This window comes from Cetorhinus maximus, chromosome 18 (genome assembly GCF_964194155.1).
Source record: "Cetorhinus maximus chromosome 18, sCetMax3.hap1.1, whole genome shotgun sequence".
NCBI lineage: Eukaryota > Metazoa > Chordata > Chondrichthyes > Lamniformes > Cetorhinidae > Cetorhinus > Cetorhinus maximus.
This window is the reverse complement of record NC_135896.1, coordinates 97,383,587-97,398,575: the sequence shown is the minus strand read 5'-3', so window position 1 is coordinate 97,398,575 and position 14,989 is coordinate 97,383,587. Positions and strand designations below refer to the sequence as shown.

The following is a 14,989-nucleotide window of genomic DNA, read 5'->3' as shown; positions in this document are numbered from 1 at the left end:
AGGAAAAGGGAAAGTGGGATTAGTTAAATAGCTCTTGCAGAGTATTGGCATGAGCTTGATGGGTGGAATGGCCTCATTCTCTGATTCACTGATGCAGCATCTACTGCTTTTTTGTAGGAGGTGCTCTAAATTTCTCCACCCTTTGTGTGAAGAAGCGTTCTTGACTTTGCTGAATGGCCTGGCTCTGATTTTAAGGCAATGCCCCCTTTCCGTGACTCGCTTTGCCCCCGCTCCCCCCCAACTCCTGCAAAACCCCAGCAGCAGAGAATGTTTCATTATCTGCCCTATAAATTCCTTTCAAAGTCTTGAGATCCTCAATGGCCCTTACTCTTCTGTATTCCAGGGAATACAAGCCTAGTTTATGTAATCGCTCCTCATGATCTAACACCTGGATGGATCCCTGCCAACATTCTGCTGAATCTGCACTACGCTCTTTCCAAAGCTAAAACATCCTTTCTTAAGATACTGTGCCCAGTATTCCAGATGTGGTCTAACCAGGGTTTTGAAAATTTGTAGCAGAACGACCTCCCCTTTTTATATCCGATCTTTTTTTTTGTGTATCTGGCTGCTACATTTTAGTGATTTCCCTGTATGGACCTCTAAATCTCTTCAGACATTCACTGTTCCTAGCTTTTCACAGCTTGGACCTAAGCCTTTTTTGGCCCCAAATTCGATAGCCTCATAATTATCTGTGTTTAAATCCATCTTCCACAGTTTCACCTACTCTGTCAGTGTCTCTTTAACATTTTATGTTCCTGTCTACACTACTTGCTATACTGCCAATCTTTGTGTCATCAGCAAACGTGGGTATATAGCCCTCCATTGTGTTATCTAAGCCATTGACAAATATAGTGAACTGTTGAGGCCACAGCACCGATCCTTGTGGGACACAACTAGTCACTTCCTTCCCATTTGGGCACATACTCGTTACCTGTGTCTTCTATTGCCTAAACTGGAGAAAAAAACTAATGGAGAGTTTAGGTCAATCTTAGTGGTTACTGTAGGTGACAAGTCACCAGCAGCAATGGATACTGTAATATCCATGGCATTCATTTCAAAAGTGTTGAATACTCAATGAGAAAGATTGCATGTTTTTTTTTTGGATTGTACAACATCCAGTTTATTAATTGATATTTTAGACTGCGAAATCTTTAAAGATGGTTTAATGTGGTTTGTTCACTTGAAGTTGTAATCTGGAGCTTTTATTATCTTGCAGCCAATTAAAATCTACTTCTAAATGTAACGGGATTAGATTACTTTATGCAGAGGTGCAGATTGTATTTAGTTTATTGGTTGTAAGCATGTTTAGCATGTGTGTTGTAAGTTGTTATTTTTTTTAAATTACTTCTTTTTGCTATTTTAATGTGCAGGTGGTTTTGGAATGTGCCCTGAAGAAGGATCTAGTTTACAACAAGGTTACGCCAATATTTCACCACTGGAGGGTAGATGATAAAAAATTTGGACTTACCTTTCAGAGTCCTGCTGATGCTAGAGCATTTGACCGTGGTATTCGCAGAGCTACTGAAGCTATCTCAGAAGGTACATGCCCTTGCGTTTTATAAGCAGCGATATTTTCGACAATTTATTGCCATGATTCACTTGTGAAATATCTTGCAGAGGGGGAAAAAAAAAATTCTGGAAGAGGCAAAGTGTGCCTCAAATGTAATATGAAGCTTTCAATACCAGGTTAAGGCATCCCTTGCATAGAGAGGGGAGAGGAAACAAATATGAAGGTTTCTCTTGGGTTTTTTTTTTAAGCCCCTCCCTTTGCCAAATTAAAAATTGGTACCCATTTGGGTTAATATGCACCTTCCACTTGATAATCCACAGAGCAGCAATGATAATTGAACCCTGGGGGTGGTATGCCTATCAGTATGTCCAAGTCTTCTGACTAAAGAGTAATAATGGCAGTTGTTGTGCCTGGTCATGGGTAGGAGGGAAGGGCAAAAATACGAGTGACAATTTTGTTCCACACCTGTTGCAACAATCACGATAAGAGTTAACCCAAATAATATGCAAAGTTAGATTCAAAAATGGAGGGCAAGTATTTGAAAAGAGCATGCAGGAAGACTGCTTATTGAAGACCCTGTGACTAAGGCTTCTCATTTAAGAAGGGGCCACCATCAGTTTGAATCAATGAGGGATGTTCCATTGTGATGCAAACTGTAGTTCTGTGTGCTGGCAAATGAGGCAGATAAAAAGTTGAATATGCCTCTGCTAAATTAACTAGTATCTGGTGGGGATATAAAAAAAAAGCATACACAAGTCTGTTAGACTGGAGTTAACACACGAAGCAATGCAAGGTCATTTTCAGGAGCACTCCTGAAAGCAGCACCAAGCCTGAAGGCAGCAAGCAAAAAAGGTTTTGCAAGCAAAGGAGGCCAAATTTCCTGGCTGCCGACAGGCTGAGCAGTTTGCCTGTGCGTGCCAGCAGAGTAGCTGTTTTGTAAAAGGCATGTTTTGTGCTTTCGAGAGCCGTTGGGAGAAGGTACAGCAATCAGCTGAAAATGGTGATTAATGAAGTGAAAGTGCAGAGCTTTTCTGTTCTAAATACCATGAAATTTTCTGTTGGCCATGTTTACATTTTCTTTGTTATTTTCTCTTTCCCTAACTCTTAAAAAGTCATCCTGTCATCCACCCTCACCACCCCCTGCCCCCCCAGGCATATACTGCAAAAAAAAATTGTTTTTTAATTCCTTCATGGGATGTGGGCGTCGCTGGCTGGGCCAGCATTTATTGCCCATCCCTAGTTGCCCTTGAGAAGGTGGTGGTGAGCTGCCTTCTTGAATCGCTGCAGTCCATGTGGTGTAGGTACACCCACAGTGCTGTTAGGGAGGGAGTTCCAGGCTTTTGACCCAGCGACAGTGAAGGAACGGTGATATATTTACAAGTCAGGATGGTGAATGGCTTGGAGGGGAACTTCCTGGTGGGTGGCGTTCCCATGTGTCTGCTGCCCTTGTCCTTCTAGATGGTAGTGGTTGTGTGTTTGGAAGGTGCTGTCTAAGGAGCCTTAGCGAGTTGCCGCAGTGCATCTTGTAGATGGTACACACTGCTGCCACTGTGCCTCAGTGGTGGAGGGAGTGAATGTTTGTGGATGGGGTGCCAATCAAGCGGGCTGCTTAATCCTGGCTGTTGTTGAGCTTCTGGAGTGTTGTTGAGGCTGCAGTCATCCAGGTAATATTTGCAATAATATTAATGAAAGCTGAAGGATTGCCCACCAAATTGGCTTCATACAGTTTTAAAAACAATGAAAAATAAAAAAAGGAATGAATATATGATTACGTTCCTATGATTCTCTTTGGAATGCTCTATATTAAAGGCTGTATATCAATAGAAGTATTTTTTGTTGGAGAGATGGAAAGTTACAGGTGGAAGGGATTAAAAATAGGACACTGAGGAAGAGAGAGAATTTAGAGGCAATGAGGAAAGACACCTAAGTAAAATGAAAATATAACAATTAAACTGAGGAGTGAGGAGAGAATATAGTGTATGGGCAAAGGCAATCGGAAAAGCAGTCATGGACACTCAGCGGCAACTGGAGAATGAGAGAAGAAGATATGGACATGATAAATCCATAACTGTATTCTCACTTGTTTTTGGAACATTATCATCAGAAAATATATTTGCTGCCAAAGAGAAGTGGAAATGTGATGAAATTTACACTGTTTAAGTGGGATGAAGCTGGATAGAAGATCAGCGATAGGTGGGGACTAAGGAGCGATCGGCAAAGATGTCATGGACGCAAGATAAAGGGAGTGTTAATGGTAGTGGTAAGGGCTAAAGAAGGTGCTGATGGTGGCATAAGTGTAAGAAACCAATGTGTTAATAGCAGAACACAGGTCAGCACTCTGAAAGAACAACATGGGACAGGCAACAGATGGTCCTTTTGGGGGTGGGGGGAGGGGGTGGCAGTTGGAGAGAAAGGCTGGAAAAAGGGATAAAAAGGGGATGAAACAATGAAAAAATGAATAAAAATAAGTGAATAAAAATATTTTTTTTAAAAGTGATTAAAAAGGGTGAAGATAGAGGAAAGAGTTCATGGTCTGAAGTTGTTGAACTCAGTGTTAAGTCCGGAAGGCTGTAAAGTGCCTAATCGGAAGATGAGGTGCTGTTCCTCCAGTTTGCGTTGGAACACTATTTCTTGAATCCTCAAACAGGGTTTTCCCTCTTCCTCCACACAAAGCCTTACCCTAAAAAGGGCCTCTCTCCACAGATGCTGCCAGACCGACTGAGTTTTCCTGGCATTTTCTGTTTTTGTTTCAGGTTTCCAGCAGCCTCAGTCTTTTGCTTTTACATATTTGCTGCTGTTTGATTAGAATAATATCAGGTGAAGTTGTATTCTCTTAAAATTATATTTATGTGGCTGTGCTTTGCTTTAAGATATCGGGAGGGGGGTGGGGGGGCTACTCCTGGATTGGATTTTGATGGCTATCAGGCAAAGATTTGAAAATTTAAGAGTCAAGCAACTGCGGTTAGAGAACTGGGAAGAGGAGTAGAAAAGATAAGGTTGACTCTGTCAGGAGAATGGAGCAAGGGGAAAACAAATATGGAGAGAGGAACGAAAAAGAGAGGGAGAGAGGATAAGGCTTTGTGTAGAGGAAGAGGGAAGACCCTATTTGAGGATTCAAGAAACAGCATTCCTTGTTGAGTGGGAACAGAAATGGAGACAGGTTCTCTGTTGCAGGGGGTGAAGAGAGATAAGTTCTCAAGGGTGGCAGCACTCCAGTTTGGAGGGAGAACGGGAGATAACTTGTTGAAAGAGTGGGGAGGGAGGGGAAGAGAAAGGATGCTGCAGATGTTACAGATTTTTAATCTTTCATGGGATGTGAGGGTCACTGGGAAATCCAGCATTTGTTGCCTGTCCCTAATTACCCAAGAAAGTCGAGAAGGAATGATTATGATTGGGCTTCAACAAGCCCAGCTTGAGTGGCTATTGAGCCAAACAAAAAGTCACTGCTGCCTTTTTAAAAAAAGAAAATCTAAAGAAGGACTCCAAATGAGAGAGAATGAAGATAATTCCTACTGCTGTTGTACTCGTTTTTAATCTAACTGGGGTCAACTGTCAGCGTGGATTCTTATATATAATGTTCACAACCCATGTTAAACATAACAAATAGTGTTAATTCGGATTGTACTTCTTAGACCCAAGTGCAAGCACTCCTAGTCAGTTTGGCATTACCTAGCAAATACATGTGGCTCCTTTTTGAAACAAATGTTAAACTTTTGTTATCCCCTACGGAGTTGATGATTTTGTCAACACAGCTCTGTTCATATTTGGTATTTGGCGGCCATTTCAGTAACTCAGTAATTTTTCTTATACAATATGTGCACTTTCAAAGGGGAACTAAACATATTTAAGATGATAAAACCTGAACCTTCTGCCAAAAGCCCTCAACCACATACAGCTGTGTTGTAAAGGAATCCACCTTGTCTTTTTTTTTGCATTGTCACGTGTGTTGACATTTTGTGTGTTTCTGCTTATGTAGCTTTAGATGTGGATTATTTCCCAGTGAAAATGCTACCATATGATATCTATTCAAAATACTGTGTTGGAAAGTACTGGTGCAAGTAATAATTGATGCAGAAAATAACTAACTGGTCAGCATAATAATGTGTTCCACTGTAATTGTTATTACCATGGCAACATAAGGTTGCTGTAATAAGCATGCTGTAGAACTTGAAATTAGTAGAATATTAGTAACAACAAATGAAGAAGTGGCTGTTTGAGTTCTAATAACCTGCTTTTGCACCTTTGGTTTCTCCACTCTGCCAATAAGGAGTTCTGTTTTTGTAGGGCTATTAGCAGTCTTGACGATTTATTTTTCATTGGTGAAACTCATAGATATATATTTTGGGTGCTACCTTATAACTTTAGCACAACAAAGGTCACCCATTTCAGTGGATAATTTGGAAATATTACATTTCCCTGTAATTTATTTGAAATAAGTAGTCGGGTATTATTTGCCCTTATTTCTTGGGTACAATTTCTGACATTAATTTTAGATGTTAAAATGGAAAACAAAATATTTAGATTTTTTAAAAATCATGGCTGAGAGTCTCTGGATGGAATGGGTCTAATTGTACACATTATGTATCCTTGTCCTTTAACACATGCCTGCTGTTCTGTTTTAAAATTCACATTGGGTTAAGAATGCGCCAGGCAACCTGGAGCTATGCAACATCTTAGCAAAGCCAGTTGTAGAAAGTTCTGTCTTTCCTACTAGCGAGTTGAGGCCTGTAAATCCAAACGACTAGGAAGTCATGTTATTCATTTTAGACCTTATTGTACTTTATTGAAGTGATGGCTCTTCATACATTTAGCTCGCTGATGGATCGCTGGTTATTTGACTGGACTGTCCAGCTCAGTTCTGCCTTGTGCAGATGATTCTTCCGTTAAGCGTCACTGGATAGCAAGGAGGAATAAGAAGTCAGATTGTCTTCTATTTCCTTTATAGCCTTAGAATGCAGCATTTATAACAGCAGCATCCTAGCTGAAGTCAGCAAAGTTGGAAAGAACCCCAAGACAAAACCTTTGGCTTAGACGGTGTACTTACCTTCCAAACATTTTGGGAGCCTTGAATCCACGTTTCTAATCAAGAAGGCTATTTTGATTTAATTTTTTTTTAAAGAGTAATTAAACACCACATTACAATTGAGAAAACCTCTCAGAAGAGTACTGCAGATTTTTTTGATCTCTCTTTATATAAAGATATCACACCACGCCAAAGAGCACTCCATTTGATGGACTGTGTTCAAATGATTCATTGTCTCCTTGCATTCATCCAAAATTGGAAGTGCAGAACTTTGAATATATTCCACCAAAAATTACATTCACAGGAAAACCAAGGGTCATTTCTTCATATCCCATCATGTCAAGTTGAGAAAGTGAATTCAAAAGAATCTATTTCATGAGCCAACATCCAAAAAAAGGCATTGGATTGTTGTAAAAATCCAACTGGGTCATTAACGTTTTTCAGGGAGGGAGCGGCTACCCCTACATGTGACACCAGCCTCTGACCTTGTGGTTGACTGTTAATTGCCTCAAAGCAACTAGGGACAGACAGTAAATACTGCCTTATGTCACCCATATCCCAGGAATAAAACAAATGAACCGGCGAGCCTGTTCATCACCGGTGTTATTGTATTCTCTTTGTTCCTGCCGCACCCTGTTCAGTGTTAAGTTTCTTCACAGCATAGCTGTGCAAAGTTGAGAGGTTTGTGCAGGTGAATCAGCTATTGAAAGTTGTAGCTCAAGGAGGGATTAGAGCTTCCTTCAATGTCAGCATTCAGTAAATTGAAAGAAACTTAAAGGTTCCCTGGTAAGTGTGGGTTTATAAGGTAATTGATCACTTTCTTGACATTATTTTTGCTACCAGGTTTCAGCCTCCTCCTCTACACAACAATCTAATACCCAATGTAGACTAACAAAATAATTTCAAGCATGTATTATACAAAACGCAAGATGTCTGGTGCAAAATTTTGAACTTTTTGAATGACCATGCTTTTCATGTGATTTCACTTCTCGTCTGATGATGTGAAACTTGATTTAATTTAAAGGAATACAACTTCATCTAACTCCTCCAATGTTAATTCTGGCTCCTTTTCAGCTAGAGAAAATGTAACCTTTTACGCTGAATGTCTGTGTGTTTTTGATTACATAAACATCTATTAACTTTTAGTTAGACTGCAAGAAATCTTTCTTCTGACTTGGCCAATCAATGTTTTATTTTTTTTTTCCGATTTTGCTAGTGCTACTCTCTCTTAGAATTTGTCACTCATGGTATGGGTTTTGAGAGGAGGGGGAGATGGTGGAGTAGTGATAATTTCACTGGTCCCGTAACCCATAGGTCCAGGCTAATGCCTCGAGTTCAAATCCCACCACCGCAGCGGGTGCAATTTCACTTTAAGTAATGAAATCTGGAATTGGAAAGCAAGACTCAGTAATGGTGACCAGAAAACTATCATCAATTGTCATAAAAACCCATCTGGTTCACTAATGTCCCTCAGGGAAGGAAATCTGCCTTCTTTACCTGGTCTGATCTACATGTGACCCCAGACCCACAGCCATGTGGTTAACTCTTGACTGCCCTGTGAATTAGCCTGGCAAGCCACTCTGTTCAAAGGCAATTAGGGATGGGTAAAAAATGCTGGCCCTGACAGTGACTTCACATGAAAGAATTTTTTTTTAAAAAAACAGTTTGTTGCTGATTGCCACTAAAATGCCAATAAGGGAAGTGACAGAAACCCTAGTGGCTGCTGTGAACTTTGTCCATAATCATTTATTGTTTTATTAGCTATTGTATCCCAACTGCCAATAATATTTTTGGGCAGAGCTGGTATAATTGAGAAGCTTTTTATCATTGTAAGTTTCAAATTTTAAAGAATGACTACTGGTGAGTGAAGTCTGGTGACATAAATGTTTTATTTGTGGGCAGGTTGCCAAGAATGTGTCGTTGAAGCAACAGTTCCTGATGATGGCTTTCAAGTAAGTAACACAAAGAAATGTGTAAATTGAGTTAATTAAGGCCACCTCTGCTCAAAGCTTTCCAAAGTGGATATCGGTTGGATCTGCTCTGTATTAACAGTGAGAAACCTATCATGTTCCTCTGGAACTTGAGGGGGGGAAAAAATCCATTAATTTGGTGGATTGAGAATGAATATTTCAGAATTAAATAATGACCAAGTAGATGTGAATGTTCATTTTGCTCAATCGTTAAGATTTATTAAGACTTTTTAATGCCATTCAACCAAAGGTTTTTAAATGCTTCGCTGCATTTTCCCTTTTTTTAAAAAATCTACAACAAGCATTGTGTGGGAGGAAATGTCATTACTTTAAATGGATATGCTAAAGGAATAATGGATATATCCATGAGAATGATGTCGTATTGAGATATAGAATTTCAGAAACTCAGCATAAGAATATGATTTTTGGAATGACTTTCCTGGCCTCTATCCAGTTTATTTGAGCAATTTTGGGGCTTTGTGACCTTGATCTGTGATTGCAAAAGGGTTACAATTTTTAACCACTTTGTTTAATGAAGCTGATTACTACAAACGTCAGGCGTTTGTTGATCCGTGTATGTCTTTGTGTGAACTTATTCCAGAAAACACTTGTGGAAAATGCATTTTTAGAAGCTTCAGTAGATTGAAAAGCCTACTGACCATGTTTGGTTCGAAAATCGCATCAATTCTATAGATCACAGAATATCCTTTATGTTAAGTTATTGGCTACAGATTAATAGGAAGCACCTCATCAAAACGCTCCCAAATAATACTGAAAAACAGTCGTCTTATCAAAATGAATCCTTGTACTCGCTAAGGGGAGCAGCAGACTGCATTTGCTTCCTTGCTGGGTGTTCCTGACAGTATCAATAGGAAGTGTTCTATAAAATGCTTCACAGAAAAACAACAGGGACCACAACCTCAGAGAGGTCCAAGAGTGAAATGAAAGCTGTGGAAGCCTGGAAAATCACACTATCAGCAGGATATACAGGGTATCCAAGTGCTGTCATGAACTTCTGGATGGGTGCCGATAGAATTATACCCCAGCAAGAGTTGGTGCATTCAGGGAAAAGAAAATTGGCAATGGAAAATAAACTGCATTATACTAAATGTGGTGACAGAACGAAATGGCGAAATGCTTCAAGCTGGAGCAGGGTTGAAGAAACCTATAGACGGCATAAGTCTGTAGATCTTAGGGGACAAAATCTGCCTATTTATGCCAAGGGAAAAAATGCAATAGCTTTCAAACTGTGTCAAGCTATCGAATCATCCGTGACTTTTTCTGACAGTTCACATTATAATTTTTAAAAAAGGATTCTTTGAAAACAGCGCATTATGTGTATTAAGTAACCTTCCTAGATGATTATTAGTGTCAGTTGCTTTGTTCTCCCGATCAGATTTAAAAAGAAATGGTGCGCCGGGTTCTCGGGTTTACTCGAGAAGGTAATTGAGATTTCCAGTTCGTAATGCAACCAGATATAAGCTTTGTAGGCAGGTGTTTTGGCACGGCTGACTGCCAGCAATCTTTTGTGCTGGGCTGAGGCTAAAATGGAAGTTCTAAGATTTCTGGCTGTAGGCACAGGAAAGATGAGTAATACACTGGGCAAAATATCAGTCTAAAATTGTCAACTTTGTTCTTCTGCCTCGGGCAATGTTTTGTCTGACTCCTTTGTGGGTGTGAGGCTGTCCAGTATTGCACCAGAAATTTGAAAGACCTGTGATTTACTCGCACAGTCTGAAGTGGTTTTGCTCTAGGCAGGTAGGATAGTCACTTTAATGGATTGCTTAGCAGACAAAGGTAAGCTCTATTTCTGAGGCTATGTCAGCTACCTTAAAATTCTTGCATTAAGAAGGAAAGGATGATTTTAAAATCTCGTACACAGTACTTAAGCAGTTAGCAAGTTACACTGATTAACTTTCTTCTCATTTTTAACCAATTTTATTACCCAGTGAGCTTCATCATAATCAGAAAGATGACCGTAGAATTATCTAATTGTCTAGAATACAAAGAAAATAACCAGTTATCTGTCATTTTCTAATCATGGATAAGGTACTTGATAACACGACAAAAGAGTGGTTCATTTTATTCCTTTTGATAAAAGCCAAATATGCCCATGAAGGTGGCAGGAAAGTTGCTGCAGTTACATAGCTAGGATTTGCATAAAACCAGAGCGGGAGGCTGGTGAGAGTGTGAGAAGGTGGTCTTGGAGTGTGGGAGTACTGGAGACTGAGAGGAGAGCTTGTGAGATGTTATAGCTCGGGAAGAACTGTCTTGGGCCAGAATTTTATGTGCTGCGATTGGACGCGCGGTCAACGTGACCTAGCCCGGGAGAACATCGGGTAGGCGTCCCAGTGTCACATCGGCGATGCGCCATATCACGGGTCAGCCGACACGCGTGGGAGTCAGAAGCGCGCCTGCCCACGAAGTTCCAGTTAAGCCAATTAAAGCCGCAATCGACTGGGATTTTTAGTGCCCCGTGCACTTTTTACACTTGGCGCGCAGGCCAGTTGGCCAGACAGGCTTCATGTTTTTGCATCCTTCTCGATCCAGGGCGGGATAAAATGCTCAGAAGATGTCTGAAGGTTGAGGAGTTATGAGTACTGCTGTCAGCTGTTTGTGTTGCATAAGAGAGAGAGTTTCTGGCATTTTTTTTGGGTGCAAATGTCCTTTGAACAATACTGCAGCCCCTTGTGGCAGCTCCACAGCAGTTGTCAGCCTTCAGGGAGCTCATTGTAAACCGCCCGCCCGCACTCTCCGCTGTCTCAGCACCTGCCCTCTCCCCACCCACTCCCCCCAGCAACGCTGAGCTTCTCTCAGCACACGTTTCACACTGGTCGCCAGTTACTTGGCCAGTCAGAGTGAAATTGCAGGTCAGTTGCTCATATCGCATCCGCTTCCGGGCCCTCTGATCGTGCACAACAAGCACAAAATCCAGACCCTGGTGTCTGGACTACGGAGAGTAGGGTAATGGGTCCTGATAAGAGCAGTGGAACAGCGTCAGAGTATGTGTGACAGCACTTGGGTATGAGACTGAGAGATCCTGCGATGTGAGAATACTTGGCCCAGCATTAGTGTGATGATGGACTGACGATACGGCTGCTTTGATGGAAGGAGTTGCTTATTTTCAGAGTATTGAGAGAGGGTTTGTGGGGATTGAATTGAATTAATGGAGTTTTTTTTTAAGTGAAGGTCAGCATTAGGGAGGGAAATCATGGGTACTTGCCTTCTGAGATGAAAGCATTGAGAGACGTTAGGCTAGGAGACATTATGATGTCGGGGGAAAGGATAGGGTCCTGTTGCAGCAGAGAAAGGGCAGGAATTTCTTCAAAGGGTTACCCAACCAACAACTTGGAAAATCTTGCACTTTCAATGTTTTCTCAAGTCATTGCTGGGAAAACCCTTTAAAGTAATATTTCCCCTTCAATCCCTTCTCTGTCCTTCTATAGGCACTGATGTTAAAGCTCAGGTGGGTTCAGGTAGGGAGAATATAGAGGAAGCCCCCTTCAGCTAATCGCTGTCATGACTGAACCCAAAGCTGACCTTGAGATCTGGTGGTGTGGTTTGGGGACAAATCATTGGATTTAGTGCAGGTTTCTTGAGAAGACACGTTTATTTTAAAAATAGATTTCCTTAATGCTGAAAATGATTCCTTTCAACCAAAAATAAAAAGGAAGGCTTGTATTTATGTGGCACCTTTCAAAATCACAGGATATCCTAGAGTGTTCCATAGCCAATGAAGTACTTTTGAAATGTAGTCATTGTTTTTGCAGGAAACACAGCAGCAATTTGTGCACAGCAAGCTCCCACAAGCAACAATGTGATAATAACGAGATAATCTGTTTTCCTTTGATTGAGGAATAAATATTGGGCAGGATACGGGACAACTCTCCTTCTCTCCTGTCCTTCAAAACACTGCCATTGGATCTCTTATATCCATCGGAGAGTACAGATCAACGTTTCATCCAAAAGACATCACCTCTGACATTGCAGCACCTCCACAGTACTGCACAGGAGTGTCGGCCTTGCTTTTTGTGCTCAAAGTCTTGGAGTGGGGCTTAAACCCACAACCTTCTGACCCCGGCAAGAGTGCCAGCCACTAAGCCACAGCTAAAACCACTCTAACAATTAAAAAAGATGCATCAATTTTGAAAGCAATGAAGAACTTGTGTCAGACTCTCCACAAGCAAGGAGGGTGTTGAGGAAGAGAATCAGCTGGTTACTGGCAGGGAGAGGAGTCAGTGACAGACTTGAGGTCAGTTGGGAAGTTGAGACAGGGGTTCCAGTTGCAAGGGTCAGGTGACAGTGTCAAATTTGTGGTCCAATTTTGTGCCTCCAAAGTGGGAGATGCTGTGGAGAACAAGGTTTCTTCGTTGAGAGAGAGAGTCCTGAGCTAAGTAAACAGTGCCAACTACCTCAGGGCCTATTTGAGCACTGATTCATAAGAGGAATGGCTAAATTTCAGTGTTGGAAAGTAGCATAACAGTAAAGTATTACAGTGAGTAAATGTTACATGACAGGTAGATGCAGATGAAGGACTACTTAATTATATATTCAGAGAAGTATAGCCATTGGAGGTTACGCAGAGAGGTTACAGTATGCTGAAGAGCAACTTGTTCTGTTTGGTTATCGCGCTCCAAAAAAACACCTGCATTTGGAGTGGGGCTATAAGAACATAAGAAACCAGAACAGGAGTAGGCCATTTGGCCCCTCAAGCTGGCTCTGCCACTCAGTAAGATCATGGCTAATCTTCTGCTTCAACTCCACCTTCCCATACTATCCCCATATCCTTTAATTCCCTTAGCACCCAAAAATCTATCAACTTCTGTCTTGAATATATTCAACAGCTGAGCCCCAGAGCTCTCTAGAGTAGAGAATTCCAAAGATTCACGACCATTTTGAGTGAAGAAATTTCTCCTCATCTCGGTCCTAAGTGGCTGACCCTTTATTCTAAGACTCCATGTTCTAGATTCCCTAGTCAGGGGAAATGTTTTCTCAGCATTTACCCTGTTAAGCCGCTTAAGAATTTAAATATTTTAATGAGATTACCTCTCATTCTTCTAAACTCCAGGGAATATAGGCCTAGCCTATTGAATCCCTTCTAATAGGACGTTCCCCTCATCCCAAAACCAGTCCAGCGAGCCTTCGTTGCACCCCCTCTAGGGAAAGTATTTCCTTTCTTTAGTAAGGAGACCAAAAGTGCATGTACTACTCCAGGTGTGGCCCCAACAATGACCTGTATCATTGTAGTAAGATTCCTTGTTTCTTATGCTCCAGTTCCTTTGTAATAAAAGCTAACATACCATCTGCCTTCCTAATTATTTGCAGGGCCTGCATGTTAATTTTCCGTGATTCATGTAAAAGAACATTCAGGTCTCTTCTGAATGAAAGCATTTCCCAGTCTCGCCTGTCTCTGCCTGTAATGGCCCCACATTTACTTTTACTAATCTCCTCCCATTTATAACCATAGAAACACGTAGAATCCGGTTTTTTATGTCTCTTGCGAGTGCAATCTTTTCTTTTTCCTTATCAATTTCATGGCCCAACCTGCACTGAATTCTAAAATCCTCCTCACCCTCAGGGCTTGCCACTCTTTTTTGGTAGCATTATAAGCCGCCTGCTGTGATCTAATACGACAGTATCTTACACTCCTATTGTTAGCCACAAGTGGACCACTTTTTGTGGGGCTTTTGTGCCGTAGAGGTAAATTTGTTGCAAATTATGTACTCGTTCTTTAAATGCTAACCAGTCTACCTTTAGGCAATTTTCCCCTCATACCTATGTGGCTTGCTTTGTCTAGATTAAAGATTTAAGACCCTAATTTCAAACTTAACTAAATAATTTTCGAAATCAGTATAAAATTCCATGCTATGGTTACTCTTCCCCAGAGGCCCCTTTTGCCACAAGGTTATTAATTAAACCTTTATCATTGCACCATTGTAGATCCGAACTAACTTGTTCCTCAATCTTGTGTTTCAATGAGATCAACTCCCATTCTTCAAAATGCCAGAGGGTGCAAGTCCGTTCTACTCGATCTCTACACCTAAGACAACCCACTCCTCTCGGGAATCAATCTAGTGACCCTTTGCTGCTCCCCTCAAAGGATAGTATATTCTTCCTTGGATACAGAGACCAAAACTGTGCTTAGCGCTCCAGGTGTGATCTCACCAAAGCTCCATAGCATTACAATAAATTTTCCTTACTCTTGTGCTCCAACCCCTTTACAATAAAAGACAACTTACTATTTACCCTCCTAATTGCTTGCAGTACCTTTTGTGTTAACTTTGTTTCTGGTACAAGGTCACCCAAATCCCTCTGAGCACCAATGTTTATTATTTTCTCCATCATTTATCATTTTTTTTGGTAATTTTTCCTGCCAAAGTGAATAACTTGGCCTTTCTTACATTATACTCCATCAGCTATTTTGTCCACACACTTATATGTTCCTTTACAGACTCTGTGTCATCCTCTCAGCTTACTTTCCCATCA

The 14,989-nt window shown here is 41.0% G+C and overlaps 1 protein-coding gene across 2 annotated transcripts in view; it reads left to right on the top strand.

Annotated features, from left to right (window-relative positions):
* spred1 (sprouty related EVH1 domain containing 1) overlaps window positions 1-14,989 on the top strand; it is a 50,922-nt gene that overhangs the window by 15,363 nt on the left and 20,570 nt on the right. For both annotated transcript variants that reach the window (XM_078563255.1, XM_078563254.1), the window contains exons 2-3: window positions 1,371-1,539; window positions 8,436-8,485. In XM_078563255.1, coding sequence (XP_078419381.1) covers window positions 1,371-1,539; window positions 8,436-8,485 — 219 coding nt within the window. The remainder of the gene's footprint in view (window positions 1-1,370; window positions 1,540-8,435; window positions 8,486-14,989) is intronic.